The 26,886-nt window shown below is 41.9% G+C and overlaps 1 protein-coding gene across 1 annotated transcript in view; it reads left to right on the top strand.

The window, feature by feature from the left end:
- LOC124622579 (RNA-binding protein NOB1) overlaps window positions 1-26,886 on the top strand; it is a 61,642-nt gene that overhangs the window by 25,088 nt on the left and 9,668 nt on the right. The window contains exon 6 of the mRNA XM_047148327.1: window positions 22,332-22,467. Coding sequence (XP_047004283.1) covers window positions 22,332-22,467 — 136 coding nt within the window. The remainder of the gene's footprint in view (window positions 1-22,331; window positions 22,468-26,886) is intronic.

Below are 26,886 nucleotides of genomic sequence, written 5' to 3'. Positions count from 1 at the left end.
AAACATTTGACAGTCGGCAACAGAAACCAAAACATTGCATTAAAAAAAGCGTTCAGTGCATAGTGCTGTGGAATGCAGAAAAAACAGCAAATTGGCGCTCATAGGAAGAAGAACAAGACCAAAAATGCAACAGGAGCGTAATATGTAAGAAACTGTCTACGCAACCTGTAAGTACAGTTCAAAACATTACTACTTAATAGGAAATACCAACCACCAGAACTGTTTATAACCTATAGGCACAGTGACAAAAAATGTAAATAAAATAGCTAACATATGTACATATTACAGGCCACTGATGATGCCTTGCAGAAAATAAAGGCGAAACGCGTATGGCACTAAAATTGTGTTTTATTCAGTTGCTGTCAGACGGTCCATAAGTGAAAATCATCAACATACCGTAGTATTACGCGCAACTGAGGAGGACAGGACCAAAAAATTGAAGATGTGAAAAGCACACACTTTGGTCTTTGAAGGGTTTGGTTTAAGCTGGTATGTATTGTAGTATCTGGATAGATCTTCAAGGGCATTCGTGAGGTTGTTCTCCACTGATTCAAAATCTGTGCTGTGGATGACTAGAGCGAGGTCGTCAGCATATAAGAAGCTCCTGGTTGTTTGTGTATATATTAAACAGAGTTGGAGCCAAAACACTTCCTTGCAGGAGGCCATTCTTCCCTCGACTACACTGTACTTGAAAGTCGATGAAGAACCTGCGATTCTGCAGGAGGGTGGCTATGAGTCTGGTTAGACCTAAATCTTTGGTCAGATTGTAGACCTTGACTAGTAGTAGCTGGTGATAGACCATATCATACACTGCTGATAAGTCGACAAATGGCTCTCCTATCACCTTTCGAGCTTCAAAGCCATCTCCTATAAACTGTGTGAGATTTAGCAGTTGTCGAGTACAGCTTTTACCTGCTCGAAATCCAGATAGCTGAGGTATAAATGAGGGTTCAATTGCAGGTGATAGGTAATTTAAAATCAGCCTTTCCAGCAATTTTTAACAAGTAGTGCAACTGGTCTAAAAATTTTCGGATCATTTCCTTCTTTGCCAGGTTTCAGCGAAGCATACATGGACGATACGAGTATTTTAGTTATGTGCTTTTTTGTCATTTGTGTGCATTTTATCAACTGTGTGTATTTTATTGACTGTACGGAGAGTGTCCCTTTTATACTTTGACTTCATGTAATGTAACATGGCAATTTTATAGCAATTTCCAGAAGGTATATGAAATATTTCGTATTTTATATATCCGTCTCTCTCCAACCCCTCTTATTATCTTTATTTTCCCCTTAATCAGATGATGGCAGCATAAGACTGTCAAAATCATTCATCGTGGAGCAGCAAAAGTGTCTACACTGTGATCGTGGCTTACGAAGTATGTCTATTTTCAACCATACCAATCGCCCCACAGCACAATATGTGCGCCTTACAAAAGGCCTTATTGGCTGACATCTATGCTAATTAACTAAAAAATTTGAATTCTTTTCTTAACAATTATTTCTCAGCCCAACCTACCCTGGTTTTCGGACTGTTTCTGACTACCACGCATATTGCGGACAGTATGGATTGTCAAAATTGCCAGCTGTACAAATTGTAGCCACATGTTCAACAACATTGGTGGCAATACATTCACAGACGAGAAATGTCAACAAGGGCAACAGTACTGCCATGAAGTGGATGAAAGTGAGGTTGTAGTTTGTGCTGCCAAAAACAACGAAAAATGTTAGTGAGAAAATGAAAACCAGATTTGTTTATGCTTGCTTTTTTGTAAGTGAACTGATTTGGAAACTTTTAATTCATGAAATAATGCTGGACACACAGCTTTTCCAGAATTTCATCACATCAAAACAAATTTTTGAATTTATCATAAAAGCAGTTGGTCCAAGAATTGGTACGACCATTACCAATATGAAAGACTGTATACCAGGTACAACCAGACTGATGATCACCGTCAGCGTTTGGCTGTTGGTAGTTCATACAGAAACTTGATGTACTTCTAAAGTGCATTTCTCACTTACACATCTCTTCATACAAAAAGTTTCTAATGCTTTGGTTGAAGGACTCAGTGAATTCAGTAAGTTGGGTATATTAATCTTTTATTGTGGTTCACCATTAGTTAGTGAACTAAAAATTTCGTAAGTACGATACATCTACAACAAGAGTTATGAGATGATGAAAGCAGAGTACATGTATACGAAAACCATAATAGAAGTGAGTCGGTCGGCAAGTTACTGTCCATGAACACAGAAACCTACTTGATGAAGCTTACAAAAAGCTTAGAAGTCGTATGAATCTATGTAGATTACAATTATGGCTCACTGTTGCAGATATTCTTCTAATATGACAGTAGCAGATAGAATGTGTTTTTTTCCGATTGCTGTTTTTGTGTATATTACTTTTCGTTTACCATAACCCTGTCACGCACCACATTTAAGAAATTCAGTCCTCTCATTTCTCCAGTTCTACATTGCTGAAGACAACAAACAAACCAAATGCCTACATGTAGGTCCACGAACATCCAAACTGAAGCAGATTTCTACTACATAGTTCTACTTGTTGCGGGATCACAGACTTGTAGAACTTTTTAAATGACTTCCTATTTGCTATTGACTGTGCTATTTATTACAATATCTTCTATTACATTTTCAACCTCACTCTTTGTCCATACATTGGTGCCAACATTGGCACTGACATTGGTCAGTAGTTATGGGGCAGCACCCACATGTTGGAGCCAACATTCAGTTGATTTCATATAGAGTTAAGCATATCTCATGGACAAATCACAGCCAGTGCATTTGCAGTTTTTAATGTGAATAGTTGTATTTTGTCATTGCAAAACAAAAAACAAAAACCTGTAAAAAATAGCAGGCAGTGACTGTAACATATACGCAAAAATATTCCGGTCTTAGACAATGTATTGCATGACATTCAGAATAAGAATACATGGATTGTAAAATTTAGTTTAAAATGAGTCTTTGTGTGATTTAATACATCCTTTACTGTGTATAAGAATTATTCAACGCAGAAAAATCCCAAAATCAGTTGGAGCTGTGTGTAACTCACAAGTTTCAGGGAAAAGAGTTAAGAGAAAACCATTCTAAAAGGAAGTTAATATAAATATTATGTAGCATACGGATAAATTCGAATTTGGAATAAACTGTGTGTTAGGTGGACCAGATAAGGAAACTCTCACTCGCGAATCGGATACATTATGATCTAACCCACGCAATAAGTCGAATGCAACGTAGTTGTTTGGTGATCATAAGCTTATAAAATTTAAGAAAACGAGAGTTGCTACTCGTCGCCATATAGCGGAGATGCTGAGTCGCAGATAGGTACAGCAAAAAGACTGTTCCAAATAAAGTTTTTGGCCTGTAAGGCTTTCCTCAAAAATACACACACACACACACACACACACACACACACACACACACACACACACACACACACACACTCTAGAATGGCTACAGTTGCCTTAGACTGCAGTTGTCTGTGTGTGTGTGTGTGTGTGTGTGTGTGTGTGTGTGTGTCGGTCGTCTATTTTTGACGAAGGCGAAGGCCTTACTGGCCAAAAGCTGTATTTGGAACAGTCTTTTTCTTGTGCGTATCTGCGACTCAGCATCTCCGCTGTGTGGTGAGTAACAACTTTCCTTTTATAGTATTGTTACATTCCAGCCTGGATTTCCATTGTTTGATTTAAGTTTATGAAATTAATAGTTAAGACACTACCTAGCTAAGTTAGCTTTTTCTTGATTTATATCAATGTCCTTTTCCTGCACCCATCTTCCTTCCACTTCAACCCTTCTGCCAGAAAAAGGAGCCACTGGCTCCTAAAGCTTCCAAACTTTAATATCTTTTATATGTGTGTTCTTCTGTCGCCACTTGGTGAGTAGTTTTTTTTTTATCTATATGATTACATTGTTTCTCCTGAATTAGTTTATCATCTTTTTATTACTCAGATCCATACTTTGCAAAATGACTACCTGCATATAAAAAGATACTGAGATTGTGTTTCATTGAGTAATTTGCTCTATTTACTTTGCATACAAAGGGGTCATATTATAATTTGAAGTTGTAATTTAAAACAAGTAACCTTGTGCTCTTAGGAAGTTACATACCTTTCTGTCTGTAATTCATATTTTCTAATGTACAAACATACTTCTTTCAGATTTCCAGGAACCAACAAAAACAATTATTGAGTGAAACTTCCTGACAGATTAAAACTGTGTGCCGAACCGAGACTCGAACTCGGGACCTTTGCCTGTGTGCCGAACCAAGATTCGAACTCTGGACCTTTGCCTTTTGTGGGTAAGTGCTCTACCAACTGAGCTACCCAAGCACGAGTTCGAGTCTCAGTCCGGCACATAGTTTTAATCTGTCAGGAACTCCCATATCAGTGCACACTCCGCTGCATAGTGAAAATCTCATTCTGGAATTATGGGAGTGATGCCAACTGCGACTTTTCAAAAACTGAATCACTGACCCCCCAGGGGCTCACCATTCATTTGCTGTGTATAGGCTGAGCTGGGGATCGGTAAGTGCCATTGGGCAGGCTTCAGTGACCACCATCTGGTGGGGCAGTGGAATGTTGTGTCACAGGGGCTGGGAATCACCTTCTGGGTCTCAAGGACAGTACAGACCTCTTAAAAAGCCTCAAGCTTAAGTTGTGCTGTGTGCCGATGAGTTGAGGTGGAACCTGACACACGCCAGTTGTATAAGGCTTAGGCAAGCGGGGTCCTGGCTGGGTGGACTGTTTGTTTCCCTAGTGGCTCGGGGATCACTATGGCATCCGTAACTTCTCACACACTTACTCCCAACGGTCTGGGTGGTCTGTTGCGTAGTACTAACACCCAACCTTCAAAGAAAGCCTGGGAGGATAGCCCTCCTGAGCAATTTTCATCAAAGTTCAGGCATTTTATTGTAACAGGTCACGCCCAGCGTCTCAAAATTTCATTCTTGTGATAAGAAGAGAAGATCGTACATTTAAGAAGGTATTATCGCCCTTCTGTATCCAAAAAGGCGTTGATGGTTCGGCTGGATCCTCAGATATGTTAAATGGCTGTGTAATGGCACATTGCTGGTCAAAACAGTGGCATTACAGTAAGTTAACAACCTTCTGAAGTCCAAATATTTGTGTGAGTATCCTATTGTGGTTGAACAGCATCGTAGCCGTAATTACAATCATGGAATGGTTGCATGCAGTGACTTCATGCATAGGACACAAGGGAGTTTAAAGAGGAGTGGGCTGACGAAGGACTCATTGAGGTGAAACATGTAATGCATTGTACGAATGGAACACTGGAAAATCAGATTCGTTTACATTTATGTTTGGTTCACCAGTTTTGCCAAATTATATTAAAGCTGGCTTTCTAAGACTGAAAGTCGGACCATACTTTCCCAACACTATAAGGTATTTCACATATCAGAAATTCGGATACACTTTTCCAAGGTGTAACAGATAAGTTGCATGTGGTAAATGTTGTATGGCTGCTCATGATGAGAGAACTCCTCTTCATTTGCTGCAGTACTCATGAAGAAACATGCATCTGTAAGTGTTTCCACCCAAACGTCAACTGTGGACCTTGAGCCAAGATTTTCTCTTGAAATTACACTTATGGCAGCAGCAATTCAGGTGGAGCTGTTGCTGTCTCCACGCAAACACCAATAGCAAACACTGCTTTTGCTCCTGCCATCAGTGTGATTTTGGGAGGGCAAATGCAGCACACTGGGTTGACACACTGCCAAGAAGACAGTATTGAGGCAGTTGGATTGTCAGATCGGAAATACTCAGAGGATGACGACTCACCCGTGGTTTTGGAACTCTGCTTTGATGAAACATTGAGTCCACTGAATTCTCGTCCTTCTGAAGTGGGTGCTCCTACAGTCAGAAGGGCAAAGAGAAAACATAAACCTCCCAGATAAATGGCTCTTGTGATTCAATGGAGCATGACTTTGTACAGAACATCTGTGGTGTAGTTGAAAGTGCCAGCAAGGGGGTGGGGGTTTGTGTGTATTGGGGGGGGGGGGGGGGTTTACAGAACACATGGAGGAGCTGAAACTGTTGGCACAGGAGAGACTCCTTTGTCTGTGTATACAGGAAACACATTTTAAACGTAGCGATACCCCTGTGCCCAGGGAAACGCATTTTAAAAATAGTGATACCCCTGTGCTCTGGGATACAGCATCCATAAGAAAGATGAGCTCAGTGTAGACAGGGCTGAAGATGATGTGGATATCTTTGTGAATGACACTTACCTCTCCACTTCTGTCTCTCTTGTAACATCTGCCCAGGCAGTTGCTATCTTGGTGAATACTCCATTCACTGTTACAATTTGCAGTGTGCATTGGCCACCCAATAAAACTTTGGCTACAGCATGTCTTTCTGACCTGATTTGACAAGTCCCTTCACTCTTCCTGCTTGTAGGAGTTATTAATGCGCAAAATGTGCTGTTGGGATCTCCATCAACATGCCCCAGGGGTTGGGTTGTCACAAGCCTTATTGTGTCAGAGGCATTATGCCTTCTTAACACTTGTGGTTACACCCACTTTACCACTTTCATGCAGTCATTCTCAGCCATGTTCTCCTGATATTTTAGGTACTGCTCACTGGAAGGTGGTCAATGACTTGTATTCCACTGACTACTTCCCCATCTGTATCCACTTCTCAGATAGAGCTGTCTGTGAAAGGAAGCTGCCAAGGTGGATGGTTAATGGAGTAAATTTGCCACTGGTCAGTCAGGTAGCTGTTTTTGAATGCCGAGATAGTGTCCGGGACTGGATAAATCACATTACTAATGTGATCCATCATGCCACTGTGGCATCTATCCCAAAGTTTTCACAGCAACTTCAGAGGTGACACGTCCCATGGTGAAACAGTGAATGTTGCTCTGTCATCAGGGAGAGACGCATGGCCTCGTAACCTTTCAAATCGTGAGGGCAAAGGCGTGACAGACAATCAGAGGGAACAAGAAGAGGTCTTAGCAATTCTTTCTAGGCTTGATCAATTGTTCCACTAGCTCTTCAAAGGCATGGGAAGCCATAAGGAGGATATCTGGCAAATGTGGCATATGACTGTAACTGCTGTACAGTCTACTTTGTACACCTGAGGACATTGCAAATCCAATGGCACATTACTTAGATTCGATCACTGCCCCTGCAAACCAAGCTCTAGTTTTCTGCACCCATCAGGCAGTGATGCAGAGGGGAGGCTGGAATTTTAATTCCATGAAAACCAAGCACTACAATTGCCCCTTTTCCATAGCTTTGGTGTGTATCGTTTCAGGTCAAGGAGACTGCCCTGGGTAAGGATTGAATACCATACAACATGTTACAGTACCTTCACCAGGATGCAAGGGAAATTATCTTGTCCATTTTTAATGGCGTTTGGTTGACTAGGGACTTTCCATTCATGGACGAACTCAATTTTAGTGCCCCTTCTGAAACCAGGGGAGAACCACATGTTGCCCAGTAGTTACCGTAGTGTGCCCCTCACTAGCTGCATGGGAAAGACACTAGAACATATAACCCACCACCGTCTGATTTGGATCCTAGAATTGCGGGACCTACTTAGTTACTCCCAGTGTGAGTTTCAGAGGTATCATTCAATTCTTCACAACCTGACCCTGATGAAGGTGAAAATCCAACAATAGTTCCTATGCAAACAGCACCTCATAGATGTCTTCTTTGATCTTGAGAGGATCTGTGATGTTCTTTGGAGGCATCACATCCTGGTAAAGCTTCATAAATGGGGCTTCAGAGGACGTTTACCAATTTTCACATGGTCCTTCTTTACCAGACGATTTTTTTCTTATATCAGGTCAGTGGTGCTCTTCCTGAGCAATGTAAGCAAGAAAATTGTCTCTCTCAAGGATCTGTTTTAAGTGACCTCTGTTCACCATTGTCTTTAATGGTACTATGCCCACAGTTTGTGGACGACTTTGCCACCCTGTGCCCCTATTCCAACTTGCGATGACCATTCGTCAATTGGAACTATGATATGGTGATTGGAAGAGTGGGCAGATAGTGCAGGTTTTAAATCTTCCTCAGAGAGATGTGTTTGAGGTAATTTTAATCATTCATGTGACTCTATTAACATGAGGGCACTGTTCTTACTTTTAAAAGTTCAAGGAAGTTTTTTTGTCTCACTTTCGATGAATACCTCACATGCTTACCACATCTGAAGGCTATTAAGGCCAAATGTTTAAAAGCACCGAATATTTTAAAATGCCTCAGCCACAGGTCATGGGAGACAAATCAGTCATGTCTGCTTCAGTTTTACAAAGAGTTTGTGCAGTCCTACCTTGACCATGGTTGCACAGTTTATGGCTCAGCTAGATTATCTTATCTTAAGATAATCTATGCTGTTCATCATGAGGGGTTGTTTAGTATCAGGAGCATATAGGACGAGTCTGATTTCTAGCCTCTGCTGAGATTGGTGAACCACCACTTGTCATCTGGCAGTGGGCCCTCATGATGCATCATGTGTGCAGCCTGCTCTCCACACCACAATCACTGGCATTCCATACTGTTGCTCGCCCTCCAGTGTAGCAACTATTTAGAAATAGTAGCTCGTGGTGTAGACAATATTTCTGTGCTTCATCGAGGTTGGAGTCGCTCACTGCCCTGGTTAATGTGGAGATCCAGAATTATTTTAGATCTATAAATGTACAAGAAGATTTTTACTCCAGGATATGTTTTTAAATTGATACTGAGTTGGGTAATGCAGTGGTTAGCACACTGGACTCATATTTAGGAGATGATGGTTCAAATCCACATCCAGCCATCCTGATTTAGGTTTTCCACGATTTCCCTAAATTACTTAAAGCAAGTGCCAGGATGGTTCTTTCAAAAGCACTTGGCTGCTTTCCTGCTCCACCTTTTCCTAATCGGAGCTTGTGTTCCATCTCTGATGACCTCGTTGTCGAGGGGACGTTGTACACTAATCGCCTCCTCCTCCTTTAAATCGATGTTCTATATAATTTTAACCAAGCTCTGTGACTGTGTGGTCGTTTACACTGATGCATCTAAGCAGGATAATTCCAGTGGTTGTGCTGTGTTATTTCCAGACTGTGTTATCAAGATTCGCTTACCTCGTACAGACACAGTGTATGACACTGAATTATATTTGATCTTGAGGGGGCTGGAGAAGATGTAATGCCTTCCTGCAAATTCCTCATCTGCACTGACTCCCTTAAGTGCCCTAGCTGAAAAGTATCTCAACTGATCCGCAGCACCCTTTTCCACTTGCACTTGAGACACAGCATTGTGCGTCTGTGGGAGGAGGACCAGTTACGGTTCGAGAACAATGGGCTGAGGCTCGTGAAACTAACAATACGTCTGTGGCATTCCTCCTCCTGGCCACTGCAGTGGGAGCAGCATTTCTTCATGTGGTCACTGCAGTGGCAGGCAGCAATACTTTTAATGCAACTCTATATAGGATGCAGTCTTCTGACGCATGAATTTCTTCTTCAGTGGAAAGATCCCCCAGTATGGAGTGCTTGGGATGTACACATTTCTGTAAACCACATTATAACAGAATGTGTTTTATACCATGCCATGAAGCTGGAACCCACTTACCAGATGACCTGCCGTCTATTTTTGGTGTGATGAATCGAATGTGGTTCGAATTTTAAGGTACTTGTACACACAGTTCCATCCTCCACTATTTTAGATGTTGTGTGGTTATAGTCTATGTATTTTACTCACACACTGCCTTTAAGCACACATTTTTTTCTGGTTTGTCTGGCAGTGAAGTGAGAGCATCCCAGGATGGCTGCAGATTACATTTTCTAATTTACATTTTGTTGCATGCTTCTAACAATCCAAAACCGCACTTGTATTCTGTTAATTGTGAAAGGGCACTGTTGACCGTGCTGTTGAGCACCCTAAACATACCACTACCACCACCACTGCAACCATGAATCACTTACTAGTACTTTATAATACTCATAGAAAATAAAATACAGTTCACCATACCTTCCATTCAGCAACTAAATTTTTTGTCATAATGAATACTTATGCTCTGATATTTCGAAAACATTAAAGTATAGTGCAAGCCTCTGTCAGGATTCTTTGACACCACAACATTCTCAAAATATCATATGGCTTAGGGTACGTGGAAAAAAACTTAGATGAAACAAGCTTTATTGCACAAGTAAACAAAACCATCAAGGTACACAGAAACAGCACATAGCATATATACAGAATGTAAATTCAAATATATACACCAATATTCAATCATCTCTTTAGATATGTGTGTGTATTTACAGTCTGAGAAGGTATGGTTCCGAAAAGAGATTCAGCAATTACATAACTGTTTGGTCACCATGCGTCTGCAGTGGCATTGCAATTTTTGTGATTCATCATACCAGCATTCCACAGATGTATTTCTTGCTGGTAAAGTTCCAAAAACTCAAGAACTTGCATGTTACTCCACTATTCCTGAGACACTGTGTTTTCAAATATCTGACCTGCAAGTACAAGCAACAAACAAACTTGTGTTTTGAAATGACAACCGGAAAAACAGTGTTGATGCCAGTGTGAGTTCAAAGTGTTGGTTGGTTCCAAGTTCTTTCATTATCTACTACTGAGTGAGGTGATGCAGTGGTTAGCACACTAGATTCGCACTCAGGAGGACAGCAGTTGAAACCTGCGTCTGGCCATCCTGGTTTAGCTTCTCTGTGATTTCCTAAATCACTCCATGCAAATGCCAGAATAGTTCCTCTGAAAGGGCATGGCTGACAGACATCCTTCCCTAATCCAACGGGACTGATGACCATGCTGTTTGGTCCCCCCCCCCCCCCCCCCCCAAATCAACCAACCAACACATTTGATTGACACTGTTTGTGCCAGTGTTGGCCCCAATTTGTGGACCCAGCCTAGCTCATTTTCTAGTGATTACACATGCTTAAAACCCAGTAGTAGTCAACATTAATACTGCTGTATTTCCCACCTGGAAATGACCAAGTCAAAATTTCAGTAGTGGGTATTGTAATAAACAGTGCAATCAGTGGTGAATATGAAGTCATTTAAAATAATATTGTTTCACTTCTCAAATTACATTACTTGATATCTTTCCAAAATGCTTCCTATAAATATGACTTTTCCATTTGCCCTCCCCATATCTGATTTCATATATTCTTCCTGTTGTATATGGCTTTGTACTGTTGTCTCAAAATATTTGAATTATGGAAAACTAGCGACCTAACCCGGCTTTGCAGGTGCAGCACTAATTCTCTATGACCATACAACTTGACTGAGTGAGGTGATGCAGTGGTTAGCGCATTGAACTCACATGTGGGTGGATGACAGTTCAAACCCACATCCGGCTATACTGATTTATGTTTCCCATGATTTCTCTAAATTGCTTTAGGCAAAAGCTGGGATGGTTTCTTTGAAAAGGCATGGCTGATTTCCTTCTCCTTCCCTCCCTAATCTGAGCTTGTGCTCCATCTCTAATGACTTTGTTGTTGACAGATCGTTAAATACTGATCTCTTTGTACTCCTCTGGACAGATGTATGGTACAGCAATAATGTTGTTTATGGGTCATTGCATAGATTTATTAATAAAAACCAGAGAACAACATTAGGTGACTGAATATGATCACTCTCAAATAATAAATGATATAAGTAGTGCATGCCAGGAAGGTTTTCAGGAGGTACGAATGTTACCCACTCCATACTAAATTGGTATTTGGAATGACATCTTTTGGTAACGATGAGCACACTTCTGTTTACGACACAAGTAAATGTTCAGTATATCATGGTTTTGTTAGTTTATGAGATATGTCTCTTAATTTGTAGCATGTCATATATCGGAGGTTGGCTGTGTTGATTGTGTCCAAAGGCCAGAAATGAACTGAAATTTTATAAAATCCACACATAATGTAGATGTTTAAGCAGTGGCAGCACTTCCCTTGTAACGTTTAGTATGCGTCGTTTCATTGTAGAAACTCACTACCAACATTCTTTGTCACAGACCCTTAGTGAGATACTTTTTTGCTCTGCCACACAAAGAATTGGGTCCTCATCTAGGATTAAAGGAAAGTAGAAAGCTGGAAGTTTAGTTATGTGACGCACTGCTGGAAAAACTTTCTTTATGCAAATGAAGTAGTTTTTTGGAAAATGCATAACTTTTTGCAAACAGTTACAGAGAAACCATTTTGGTAAAAAAAGTCGATTCTTTCACATTTTATAGCCTTCCATCATAGCTTGAGGATGAAGCAATTATCTCTTCATTATTGGTCATATTTATTACAATACTTCGTAGTGAAATAAGTCAATGCCCATTGTTGAAAGAATTTGCCCTAAATTGTGAGTGTGAATTGTGATTGCTAATCTGGGAAAGCACAAATTGGCTACGTAAACTTGTCTTTTTTTCAAAATGCGTTCCTGAACCTTGTGTAGAAGTCTTTCAAAATCTTGTGTAGTCTTCTACAAGGAATTTCTGAATCCCATTCCATCCTCTATGTTTAAGGTATCAAGAAGATTGTGTCCACGTATATTTCCTTTCTCCATACGTAAAGGTATGTTAGCAACGAGTGCACTGCACTGAACACTTTCTGACTATTGTAGGCACATCAAATAAAGCGGAGTGTATGAACTCAGTTTGATGGGGCTGTGTCGTGCTGCACAGAGCTGTGCTTCCATGGAGTCCTGCCATTCACCAATAGATGGCAATGGCATTGTTTTCACAGCAGCAATGGATTTTAATTCATCATAGTTCAGTTAATTAGCATGAAATATTTATAAATTGTATACACAAACCTTGCTCCTGAATCAGTCATACCTATTAAAGAAACCTGTATCAGAACCCCTACAGTAGTTCCGGAGATTAGTCTGAACATACAGATAGAAATCGTGGGAGCTCACTTCAGTTTAAATGTGTGTAGATAGAAGATGAATGTTTAGTATAGATTCCACCAGGTCTTGGTACCTTTTTTGAGTAGTCTGATTCTTAAAAGCAAACAATGGAAAATCCAGGATAGAATGATGACAGTATTATCAAAAGGATAGTTGTCAATCTCTCTCATTTTTGCTTGTCTGTGGCAGTTGAATATTGGCACAGTAGTAATGTCATGTTGGGACACATTGGTAAATGCAGAAGTTAATGTTTTGGCTTTCTGTCTACCCCAACACAAGACTAATCCATGATTGGGTAGATGGCCAGATCTTTCTAGGGTTTTCTGCTACATCTCTCGCAACAATCTATTTGTGGTAATTATTGTTGCTGTCATACATACCCCTTCTTACAAATGCAGTAGTTGCTGTTAAGTATTATCTATAAGTTTCCCTGCAGTCTCCTTTTCAGAGAGACTGTAGTAGTCTCTGTTTTCACAACATTCTCCAAAGGAAGGAAGTTTAGGGGTTAACATCCCATCAGAGAAGGGATCGTTAGAGATGTTAACATGCACAGTACTATTATACTAAGGTGAGTATTCAACATCTGTCATTATTTGGTATGTATTTACCTAGACCGTGGTTTATAATGTATCTAAGCTTTAACCACAGTTGTTCTGTGTTTTTCAGGGCAACAAAATGTTTACAATTTGTATTTTAAGTAAGTTCTTAGTGACTGTGTCATTAGTTGTACCAAACACAAATACTTTCCTACGTATTTTTTTCCCCTTGGTGACTACCGTATTTACTCGAATTTAAGCCGCACTCGAATCTAAGCCGCACCTGAAAAATGAGACTCGCAATCGAGGAAAAAAAAAATTTCCCGAATCTAAGCCACACCTGAAATCTGAGACTCGAAATTCAAGGGGAGAGAAAAGTTTTAGGCCGCACCTCCAAATCGAAACAAAGTTGGTCCATTGTAATATGAGACACAATTTAGGTCAAATGAATGACGATACAGCTATAGTAGTTTGGTTCGAGTCATAAGCTTAGCAGTTAGGCTTTACCAGGTAGCCGTTGCTAAGCGTCAGGCGCTCCGTCTGTATTTATACGGATACCCTTACTTTTTCACGTGCTTCGTCTGGTTTGAATTGATTGATTATTTTTCTTTGATCTGATAAGTGCCGTTCTCTTTGTTATAGGTGTTTACGTCACTCAAAGCTGAAAATGCATTACTGTACTGTGTCATGCATTGTTTGTCACATTCAGATAATGAGTGTTTACGACCTGTCGCCGCTCACGGCATTGCTTGCTTTTGTGCGCGCTACCACCGCTTACAATTTTTTTTAAAAAAAGAGAGGAATCGTCTCATTAGGCAAAACAATTGCAAGAGACTGCTATTTGTTGTTACTTACACTGCTGCTTTCTTTGATAATAATCAACAAGAACCAAATAATAGACTGCGTACGATAGAAGATGTTCTGAACGAGAGTTTAGCGAAAATTTTTCTCCGTTTGAAAGTCTTTGCAGGCGCCTCTTTAGTACATTACACTCTGCACAGAAATTAGAGTTATCTTAGATTAAAAAATCTAGTTAATTGTCGTGCTTCAATTCTGACTGTATCACTATTCGGCATAAGAATAATACGAATATAAACATGACATGATATGTATTTTCGTCCACGTTTGCTGTTGTCTCACTCTAGTTTTGTAGTTTATTAGGCAGACAGGATTTAAATGAGATAGCAGCAAACACGGAAGAATACATGGGAAAATGTTTATATTCATATTATTATTATGGTGAAGAGAATACTGCATGTGATTCACAATTCATAAAAGTTCCTATTAGCAACCATCTCTTCTCACAAGTAGGAAAAAATTCAGAACGCAGAGTAGGCCATATTGACAAACATCCCAATCAGTCTTGCCAGTCGGATTTTCGTAGTGCATTGAAATGCTGCTACATTCGAAGTTGAACAATACGGAATTTTTTTTTTACTTCGTTGGATAATGTATGAAAACGCAGTGGTCGAAACTCAGGGCGGAGAAAAAAGGCTCGTCTTCGACCTTTTTTCTTTAAAATTTATTTACTGACGCAGAAGTTTTGGTGCCAGTGTTTATCTTTGTGCCTGCGAAACCCTACATATATTCGACGACAGAAGTTAGTTGTGGTGGCACCTACCAACATTTTTCAGAACTTCCGCTTTGCACTCGATTCTAAGCCGCAGGCGGTTTTTTGGATTACAGAAACCGGAAAAAAAGTGCGGCTTAGATTTGAGTAAATACGGTACAATCCCTGTAATAACATCATAGTTACTAATCACAGTCTCTTTTGTGACTCTCTCAGAAAGATAAGGTTTGTTTGTACCAGGAGATCCTAAACATCCATTTCGTGAGTGAGTTGTTGGACTAATTGTTTGAGGCAGTTGCCTAATAATGAATTCATTATTACTTCGCAATACTGTCCTTACAAGGCTGTTAGTCACCGTGTGCTAAATCTGTGTTACTGAATTTAGGCTATCTTGAAATAACTCTAATAATACTGTATCTAAATTTGGCAGATAGTAGATTCATCAGTGTTTCTTTTGGAGGGGGGTTTGTTATGGTGGAGAGAGAGAGAGAGACACTACCATTTGGGAAAGAAATGAGAGTGAGTTCTTGGGCTTGGCAGTGAACACTCTTAACAGTTAATAGCTAATATTTAAAATGTACACATCATATATACTGCCCGCACATCCAGGAATGATCTGTCATGGATGGTTTTATAACTCACCCCCCATTTGCATAAGCAAGGGCTATTCATCTGATCTTTTTACAGAACCCATCAAGTCTCTAGTTTGGACCCTCAACCTGATTACCTTGACCATTCCTTGCAATAATGGTGCTAATAGATAGCTGTACTGAACCACCACTTTCTCCATTGTCTACAAAGAACCAAGGATACACTCTGATCTTAGACAACAGATATTGGTGGTGATGAGGTGAGCCATTGTCTGCATCATACTGTAACCTGTGATCTCAGTTACTCCAGGGACAGCTTCTACCACTTGATGGATGATTCCTCCTAAGATATACGCAAGGTGCACAATTGATTCATTTTCCTCCTGTGACACTGTTTCCCTAAGAGTAAAATCAGATACCTAACATTCAAGTTGCCTTAATAGTAAAGCCCCTTCTGCCCTCTCCATGGGTGCTTGGACCCATCAACAGTAGAGAGAGTGCTGTTCGGGCAAGAGAGACAAAGCCCAAAGGCTGCCACATTATCAGCATTAGAAGTATTGGGTCTAGAATTTCTGTCATTTTCCAGATAAAAATTTTCTCCAGATCTGACTACAAGAACACAAAGATAATAAAAAAAACTCAACATTTTATTACTTAAAGAAGGCTGGTACAGGAAAACACTTCCCACGGACGCGACTAGACTCTTAGTCTGAGACACACAAGCTGAATGTCAGTGGACCGGGCCCAACTCTACAAATCATTGGCTGGCCAGTAGAGTGCACTACAGAGACTGTGCATGCATCTTACAGTGGGGGCCTCTATCTGCTGGCGCTAGTGTCTTGCTACTTCTGTGGCACTCCTGGATCATGGGTGTGGAATCTTACATGGGTCACCCCTTCCCCCCTAGTGGCAGAGCATTGCTAATTCCCTAAACATGGAGTGGATGGCTGCAGTGTGGAGATGGTTCTCACACCCATTGAGGCCTTGGAGGCGATTAGGAGAGCAACTCCTGGTCAATGGAAACCTCAGAACAGGGGCAAAAGTGCCTGGTTCGAGAAGCGCCCCAGTACTTCCCCTGTATGGGAGCAAAAGATGATGGGACCAGCAATGAGCAGTCCTAGCCGGAATCCATGGCGATGTCTGGTGGCAGTGGGGAAGTTGGAGGCAACCCCACTGCAGACTGAGACGACACAGGAGACATCGATCTGGCAAGGAGCTTGTCCATCAGCTGGAGGGGTACCAGAATAGCTGCAAGAGGCTGCAAAGTCGAAGGCTCATCTGGTGGCACAGATGTAGGCAAAAATTGGCGCAGCCGGGATTTGGTGGGTGGGTGCCCTCCCAGACTCGAGCTTATTTTGATGGTAGCAAACCTCCTGGTATCCTGTCTGCTGAGTGTAGACACAGCAGCCACTGTGACGCTCAATGGTTGCCGGTAACCAGTGTGTGTGCCAACCAAGTCCGCGCACCCAGACTGCTGTCACTGGCGGGAAAAGCGATACAGTGGAACATGAATTTGGGCGAGAACCTGGATGGAGGAGGTGGAGCAGCGTCCACAGCTGATGGCCACGGAGAAGCTCAGCATTAGGACAGGAACCAATAGGAGTCGTACAGTAGGCCATCAGAAAGAACAACAATGCCTCCTCAGCAGGAAAATCCTGCTGATAGTTTTTCTATTGGGCCCTAAAGGTGTGAACCATGCAGCCAGCCTCCCCATTGAATTGGTGGTGAAAGGGAGGTGAGTGAACATTACAAATGCTTGACCACACACAGAAATCATGTAATTCCTGGGACAGGAACTGAGGTCTATTGCTGGAAACGAGAGTAACCAGGAGACCTTCCACAGAAAAATTTTTTTTGAAAGAGCCTGAATAGTAACTTCGGTAGTAACCAAGGAGCACTGGATCGCATAAATGAGGAACATGAAAATGTGTCAGTGACAATCAGCTAAAACACGCATTCAGAAATGGACCCGCAAAATCCACATGGATGTGTTCCCAGGGTTGGGTTGCTGTAGTCCATGGGGAAAAAAAGCCTTCAGAGCCGCTTTTTGACTAGCGCACTGGGGACATGCAGCCACCAAATGCTCCAGTTCCCACTCAAGGCCGGGCAGTACACATGCCTGTGAGCCAAGGCTTTGGTGCAAGAAATACTCCAGTGGCCCTCAAGCAACAGCTCTAAGACCTCCTGCCGCAAACTCCCAGATATGATGATCCCTGGAAGTTGTGTCATCCAGGGAGAGGATGACGACTACATCTAAGACTGAGAGACGATGGCGCAAGACAAAATAGTTATGAAGCAGAGTGGAAGCACGGCCCGGAGGATGAGACAATTGACCCTCCTGGATGAAGTGGATGATCTGCTTGATGACAGGATCAGACACTGTGGCCCTTGCAAGCCGGGTACTAGTGATCGGAAAGCCGTCTACAGCTTGGCGGGAGGCAAGATCCAAGTAGAGCTCCTCTCTATAAAACTCGGGGTCTGGACAGATGGGTAGTCTGGATAAAGTGTCTGCATGGGGGGAAAATGAATGTCATAGTGGTATTTGGAGAGGAACAGTGCCCATCAATGTAACCTGTGGGTTGCCTTATTGGGGACCCAGGCGGATGGACTGAATAACGAAAATACAGCTTATGGTCCGCAATAAGTTGGAATTTGGTGCCATACAAGAATACATGAAACCTGGTGAGCACATACACAATGGCCAGAGCCTTCTTCTTGATATAGGATTAATAGACTTGTGCTGGACTGAGAGTTTTGGATGGAAATACCAGTGACTGCTCCGAGCCATCTGCATTCCAATGAGCAGTGACCACCACCATGCATTACTGCGAGGCATCTGTAGCTAAAATGAGTGGTTTGCTAGACTCAAAAGTAGCTAGACACAGCACTGACCTGAGTTGGTCCTTCAATATGGGAAAGGCCTGGTTGCACATTGAAGAGGAAGGAAGTGCCCTTGTGAAGAAGGAGGTAGAAAGGCCGCACAATGGCAGATGCCCCAGGATGGCGGATGCCCGAGGAATGAACCAATGGTAATAGGTAAGTCTACCCAAGAAAGCATGCAGTTAGTATGACGAAGAGCAACAAGTCAGGTCCATAATGGCCTTGAGCAGACTCGCAAGTGGTTGGGTATCCTGCCATGATATGTTGTAGCCCAGATACTCAAGAAAGGGTTGGAAAAATTTAGACTTCTGTAGACTGCATAGATTGTATTGCAGACACAGGACCCAAACTTTTTCAAAAACAGCCTGGAGATTGTGCAGGTGGTTGCTTGTAGTATGTCTGGTAACAATGATGTCATCCAGGTGATTGAAACACTGTAGAATAGTATACATGACCCTATTAAGAACAATGATACACATGGACTCCTTATCAGAGGGTAACTGGTGATATGCTTCAGAAAGATCAAGTTTGGCACAGGATTGACCACCTGCTAAGCGTATGAACAGCTCTTTCAAACATGGCAACGGATGTGTGTTGGCCACAAACTGTGAATTCACAGTGACCTTACAGTCACTGCAAGTTCACAATTTACCAGAGCGTTTCATAACGATAACAGGGGGTGTAGCCTATTAGCTAGAAGAAATGCGGACCACAACCCAAGAGATGCAAGCCGGTCCAGCTCCACCTTGACTTTGGAGTGGAGAGCTAAAAAAATCTAGCACCAGCCAACTGTCAACTGTGTGCTTTAAAGTCTGTGGTGCACCCTAGGCCTTTCACAAAAAATGTCCTGAAATTAGGAGCACAGAGATTCCAATGATAGAGAGAGGCTGTCAGCAGATACAAACTGTATGGAGTCCATGATTGAAAAGCCAAAGGTTTGAAAGGCATCAAACCTGAAATTGTTTTCTAAACTAGCATAGTGAACAACAATAAAAGTGATTGGCCGAGTTACTGATCTATAGGTAACATCAGCTGTGAATTGTCAAAGCAAGACAATTTGCTTTTTACCTTATTTCTGTAAGTGCCTGTTTACTGGTGACAGCAGAGAAGAATCAAGGTCTGAATATGTTTGGGCATTAAGCAGAGAAACTGCCATGCCGGTGTCCACATGCAGGTGCAACTGTCACAAGAGAACCAAAACCTTGATAAAAATCTTGTTGGATGACTGATCAGGAATCAGGCCTAATGATGACACTTCCTGGAAATCCATATCCGTGTCATCTGATATTGCGTTCTGCGCTGTTGTTTGGCAGAGTACTACATGTGGCCATTTCTCTGACATGACAAATGGCTCAGTGCCGGGGATGCTTTTATCTATCATGTTGGGAGTACAAGATGTACACAACGGCAACAGGGAATGGCGGCTGGAATGCTGTTTCCTTGCTATGAGCAAGCCGCCAGATGGGCCGGCTTGCACCACCGCTATGTCACCCTCCCTGGATGCAGGTGGGCTATGCTACACTGCCGTCACATCACTCCATGCATCCAGCTGTGAGATCTCATATGACTGGACAATGAACAACACCTCTTCAATGGAAGGGTTTTCTAATTGGAAGGCTTGTTTCTGGACTTCCTTATCCAAGGTGGAGCAGATTATGACTTCATGAACCATGTTGTCTGCATATGACACTTTTGACTTGGACATGACAAAATGGCACATGCAACTAAGGCTGTAGAGAGTTGCGGCTCAGACACGATAAGACTGATGGGACTGTTTCCTCCATTAGCAGAATTCAACCCCAGCAGCCACAATGTGCATGCTGTAATGGTAATAGGAAAACAACAATGAGCATAAATTGTCAAAAGACAATGAAGAAAGTTCCTGTGATGAGGCCAACAGCTGCAACATCTGATACAAGGTGAAATCCATGACAAAAACACTGCATGACATACCTCTGCATTCGTCACATGGAAGGCCTGAAATGATGCTGTAGGCAGTGTTCATATGTATGCCAATATTCTACTGCCTCATCAAACAGAAGGAACAGCGGAGGAAACATAACCAGATGCAAAGGTGAAAAGAGCAACCCTGGTACAGCCTGTCACACAGCTGTAAGTAGTTCTGTCTGCTGTTACACCAATTTTTGAAGCAGAGCTTCCACGTCACAACAAGTAAAATGTCGCAGCCTAGTGTGAAAAGCAACTGCACAACAAAACACGTGAAAAACAATCCTACTCGTCTCCAGTGTGTTCTGGCTTCAGGAACACACCGATAATTACAAACACAACACTTTATTATTTCAAGAAGACTGCCACAGGAAAACACTTGTCATGGAATGGCTGCACTACTAGTCGGAGACACACATGGCGAATGTCAACATATGTCTGAGAACGACGTGGACCGGGTCCAACTCTATAAGCTATTGGCCAGCTGGTAGAGTGCACTATGAAGATGCTACATGCGCATCCAAGTGTGTGTGTGTGGGGGGGGGGGGGGGGGGGGGGAGCCTCTGCCTCTGCTACTTCTGTGGCGCACCGTACAGGTGTCTGCCCAGATTTTGGATGTGGAATCTTATTTGGGTCACTACAGACACAACCCATCAGATTCGACCAGGTGATTATTTCGTCTTCAGTTGGATTAATTGGAGATCACATCATGTTAGGAGACTTGTTATGACACAACAGGGGATTGCCTTGCCACTTCACAGTGGTATGATTCGCAGGATCCTCTTGAAGCCAGTCAACAGTTCCTAATTCAGTTTCCAGACTATAGAACAGAAATACACATGAGAAATTTCACAAAATGAAATAACAACTTTTCTTATTATTTCTGCTTAAGAGAGAAAATTAGACTTTAACTTTCATTTGTCTGTTAGGCTTACTCATTTATGAACAGTTCAGAGTCTCTTTTACAATTCCACCACCCCTCCCTCACATCCAGCTCTCTCATTTCGTCCCCTCAAATAATAGTGAGTTAACCCTGATGCTGCAAAAATAATATAAAATGCATTTTCTGCTGTTCTTTGAATTTTTGAAGTGTCAATAAAAATGAATGTTGGCATAATGGTAGGTGAATGATTCTTTTACATGCTAGAATGAATGGTCCCTCTCTTCACTTCATGGATTAGGTTTCTGCATCTGTTCTGAGCATGTTTTATGTATATTTCTACATAGAAAGGTTGTCATTGTAGTCTTCAGCCTGAAGACTGGTTTGATTCATCTTTTACCCTCAGCATTTCCATCCATCACGAAAGTGAAGATTCCTTCATGTGTCAGGATGTGTCCTATCAAATGATCCCTCCTTTTAGTCAATTTGTGTCATTGCAATACATTTCTTTTTTCCTCACATTCATTCAGTACTTCCTCATTAGTTACTGTATTGACCCATCTAATCTTCAGCATTCTACTGTAGCACCACTCTTCAAAAGCTTCTACTCTCTTCTTATTGAAGTGCTTATCGTCACATTTCCCTTCCATACAAGGGTATTCCCCAGACCAATACCTTCAGAAAAAAACTTTGTAACATTTAAAATTACATTCAATGTTAACAGCTACTTCATTTTCAGAAATGCTCTTTTAGATGTTGGGAGTTTACATTTCATATTCTCTTCACTTTGACCATTGGCATTACCAATATCTAATTGACCTTAAATATCTCTGTGGTGGAATACCTCCAGATATTGGTACAACTGCATTAACAGACCACGGTGCAATAACTTTGAGATGTAGTGTGAGGCATTGATAGTCAGTTACGTCTCTTGTTTTACCATTGTTGCTTTTGAAGATATACACCTCTATGAATTTATATCAATTGCGCAGCTCTTATTATGTGTTGTAAATGCTACTTTGTTTCTAGAGATACTGAAACCACTAATTTGTATTTCCATTCACAGTTCTCAATTCCAAGGCTCAGAGGTGGAAAGCACTCAAATGATCCAATCTTATGTGAGGATCAGCCTGTTCCACATCAGCGACCATCACGTTTGGCTTGCAAGAAAAATGATCCCTTGGATCCAGATTATATTGCAGGTTTGTGAAAACCACAAGTGGTGTTAATTTGGTGTTAGCTGGGGGATTGACAAGTTTCTTTGAAAGTTGTAACATATTCTGAAATTTTCCAGTTGACTTAGATTAACCCTGTGGCGCATAGTGTCCACTACAGTGGACAGCTGTTAATGATCGCTTCTTTGGCATTTTCAATCAGTCCTGAGGCTGAAAATGTACACAGTTCCCTGCAGTGGTCACTCCCAACTGGTGTTGTGTCCTGCATGCATTTGCAGCCTCGTGACTCACTGAAACCGTCAGAGAATTTACCATTAAAAGTTGTCCACTGCAGTGAAATTCGTGCACCACAGGGTTAAGTGGAAGATTCAGAGCAAATACTGGAATTGACTTGGTACTGAGACCACCATGCCACCTTTTTTTTATCTTATTTAGGCCAATTGACCCTTTTTTTTAAACCATAACCATTTCTTTCAGCTGGCCAGGGTGGCCGAGCAGTTCTAGGCGCTACAGTCTATAACCACGCCACCGCTACAGTTGCAGGTTCAAATCCTGCCTCAGTCATGGATGTGTGTGTGATGTCCTTAGGTTAGTTAGGTTTAAGTAGTTCTAAGTTCTAGGGGACTGATGACCTCAGAAGTTAAGTCCCATATTGCTCAGAGCCATTTGAACCATTTCTTTCAAAAATAAATAAATTTTGAACTGGAGCAATACCAATTATAGAATAATCTTTCGTTTTATTCACATTATTTATGACATATTTCTGTAGGTAATGCTTTGTCAATTCACTTAAAGTGAAATTTCTTAATAAATTGACCCATCTAGTCTTCAGCATTCTTCTGTAGCACCACCCTTGAGAAGCTTCTATTCTCTTCTTAGCTGAAGTGTTTGTCATCCACATTTCCCTTCCATGCAAGACTACTCTCCAGATCAGTGTGTTCGGAAAAATCATACTGCTGCATGTTGTACTGAAAACAAAAAATTAACTGTGTTGCATCAGTTTCCATTTTGAAAAAATGCATTTGGAAAAGTAAATGCCTTTCTCTTACATTGGAGGAGAAACAGAGTAGAACTGAACTGTTATTTCATAGCATGTAGTTTCAGCAACTCTAAGGATGACTCAGAAGAGACTCCAAATTATCTGAATATCTGAGAGACGTTCTATGAGAGGAAAACAAAAAATCTCACATCCAACAGGATGAAGGCATCTGGTTTGCCAGCTAGGAATGTGGGAGAGATGGGCGGCAGGTGCACAGGCTAGGCACGACAGAGAAGGTGACATGATGTTGTGGATTGCTGTGGGATGGAAAACACAGAGGTGGAAACTGTTGGGTGGAGGCTGTGGAAGCAGTGGGTTACTGGAGATAGAGGCCAGAATGATTGTGGGAGTGAAGGATGTGTTGAAAAGATAACTCTCATCTGCATATTTCAGAGAAGCTGGTGGTAGAGGGAAGGATACAGATGGCCCAGATTGTGAAGTAGTCATTGAAATAGAGGTTGTTATGCTCAGCTGCATGTTGTACGATTGGTAGGAGGGGGGATCAGCTTTGTTCTGGGCAACAGTTTGGCAGTGGCCATTCGTCCTGGTGGACAGCTGGTTGGTAGTCATACGAACATAAAAAGTTGTGCAGTGTTTGCAGCAGAGTTGGTATATGACATGGCTGCTTGGTGGAAGACCTGCCAAATCCACCCAACCAACAGTCCTACTCCACTCTTTTCACAGATTTACTGTATCTCCACAGAGGCCGGGCCACCTGTGCTGTAAGCACTGCACAGCTTTTATGTCATTATGACTACAAACCAGTTGTTTACAAGAAATGACTCTGCTGAACTGGTGCCAGGAACAAAGTTAACAAACTCGTGGGACCACATGCAGCTGAGCATAACATGTCCTGTTTCAATGGCTGCTTCACAACCCAGGCCATCTAGATCCCCCTACCACCAGCTTTTCTGTAGTACGCAATGGGAGTTATCCTTGCAATACGTCCTTCACTAATCCTGGCCTCAGTCCCTAGTAACCCACTATCCCCGCACCCTCCACATAACTGTTTCCTCCTTCCTCCATCTTCCACCCGTTCACAATTCATGTCCTGGCATCACCTTCAGTGTGCGCCACTTCCCACCAGCTCTGACAATTGTGTATGTGCCTAGTGCTTGCACCTGCCAAACCCCTCTCTTCCATATTCCTGGCTGGCAGACTGGCTACCCCCCTTCGAGCCACTAGCCACCCACCCCTCCTCCCTGTGTCCCATCTCTCTCTCTCTCCCCCTCTATCTACTGCACTGGACACAACCTCCTCGTAAATTTGCCAAAATGCAGCACTGGCATTATTTGTCCAGCTTGTACCATACTGGTGTGTGTGTGTGTGTGTTTGTGTGTATGTGTGTGTGTGTGCGTGTGTGTGTGCGTGCGTGCGTGTGTGTGTGTGTGTGTGTACTCTGGCTCAAAAAAGGATTATTCTGAAAGCCAGCAAGTTTTCTTTGCTTTTCAGTGAGTGATCCTCCTCACTCCTGAAGTATTTACAATTATTAGATTGGTTAGTTCTCATTATGAGTGTTCTTCTTAAGTAAGATTATGTGCTCTTATGTGCATACTTCATTCCACAGGCAATTACAGTGACACCCAGTACTATGATATTGACACTGTTTACATCTCAATAGCAGCAGCAGAAGCAGACTTATAAAGAGGAGAGTGTCATTTCCTTTAAAGTCGTATCAAAGTGGTACTTCATGCCTATATTGGTTGAGCATTGATTACCACTCAACAGCTTCTTTGTGTTAGAAGATGGAAACTGCTGACTGTCAGTTGGAGGCTATGTTTGCAGTACATACAAGTTGTTATGGCACTTCTTGCAGTCCTAACTCCGTGCATCACAGAAGGAAAATTTCAGTGGTAGAAAACCCTTAGGCAGTACATGTCGTGACTTCAGGGGTTTGGTGCAGATGTCATTTATGTAGTAACTGATGCCTTAATGGACTTTTATAACAGATCTTTGGGAACTTTATTGACCATTCTGAAAAATATTGAATATTTCTGTGACACTCCAGTGTATCAGTATAAATGTCCATGGAATGAAATTTGCCCCCAACAACTCTTGCTACCTTACTGTTTTATTGCACTGCTGTTTATTGACCATGGTTCCATAATTTGACCAGTAGTTTTGTTTTTAAGAAAATGAAATGGGACAGTAATATTGATCTCTTCATAAGAAATTTGACCCCTCTATTATTGTTGATTTCCATTTTGGAAATAGAACTATAAGAGAACTAATAACAGTGCAGTATAAAGAACACTTTAAAAATTGTAAAATTACCATGAGACAGGAATAACTTGCCAGACAAGATTCCCAGTGCTGCTGATACACGCAAAAGTAGAATAAACTGCACCGACTTTAGGAATTGTTAGTTCATTCCTCAGAGAGGAAAAATGTGTATGTCCATTATAATTAACCGGGCTGTTATGCCGTGGTCAGTTGATGAATTCTGTGTCGATTCCCAACGTTTCGTCTCCGACTGCGGGAGACATCTTCAAGGGGGTCCGTAGCTCGATGGAAGGTCCAACACGCCCACTGGCTCACTACTGACTGTCGCTAAATTCCGTGTCCGCGCGCTCCCGTGCCGTGGCGTGTCATCACGTGTTTTGAAAACGTCAGTGCAATTCTATTCGGGAAAGGCACAACGCATTTTCAAACAGACTGAGGAGGCCTTACTACGAGAGCGCATTCAGCAGACCCGACGGGACTTGGCAAGCACAAACTGTAAGTTAATGTCTCTCCATATTACAATCAGTAATAAACTGTGCAGCGGTGACTGGGATAAAATTGATAGACAACTGCATGATACCATGGGGAAGCGTATGTTGACAACGTCTTAGTAGACAGAAGAAGAAGTTTGATAATTTGCTACCTAATCAGACTGTTCGGCATTTAGATGTTTCCCGGACCGTTATCAATTTGTCCAAACATTCGTTATCTGACGATGAGACATCTGTGCTTGCCAAGGGAGGAAATTTTGCTGTTAGTCCGCGTTTTGTGCCCATGGGAGAAATTATAGTCAGTGTGAAGCAGGAATTCGCAGTGTGGATTCTGTAACACCTGAAGAAATCCATATAGAAACAGTGAGAATATTAGCCAATGAAAACTGCCGAAAAGTAATATAACTGTGGGTGAGAGAAGAGCTTTAAAACACCTGAATGACGATGATAGTATTTTGGTTCTCCCAGCAGACAAAGGAAGCGCAACGGTGGTTATGGATGTGGCTGACTATCAGAGTAAAATTACTGATCTACTGGATCCGCAAGCATATAGGAAGCTGAATAAGGACCCCACTAACAACGCTCTCAGAACTGTGTCGCGGTTAATAAAAAAGTCCTCCATTGAAGAGAGTGTACAGAAAGGTCTCTGCAATTCGGTTGCGCTACCACCGAGGCTTTATGGATTGAACAAAA

The sequence above is a fragment of the Schistocerca americana genome, chromosome 7 (assembly GCF_021461395.2).
Source record: "Schistocerca americana isolate TAMUIC-IGC-003095 chromosome 7, iqSchAmer2.1, whole genome shotgun sequence".
Classification (NCBI taxonomy): domain Eukaryota; kingdom Metazoa; phylum Arthropoda; class Insecta; order Orthoptera; family Acrididae; genus Schistocerca; species Schistocerca americana.
This window is presented reverse-complemented; position numbering and strand designations above follow the sequence as displayed.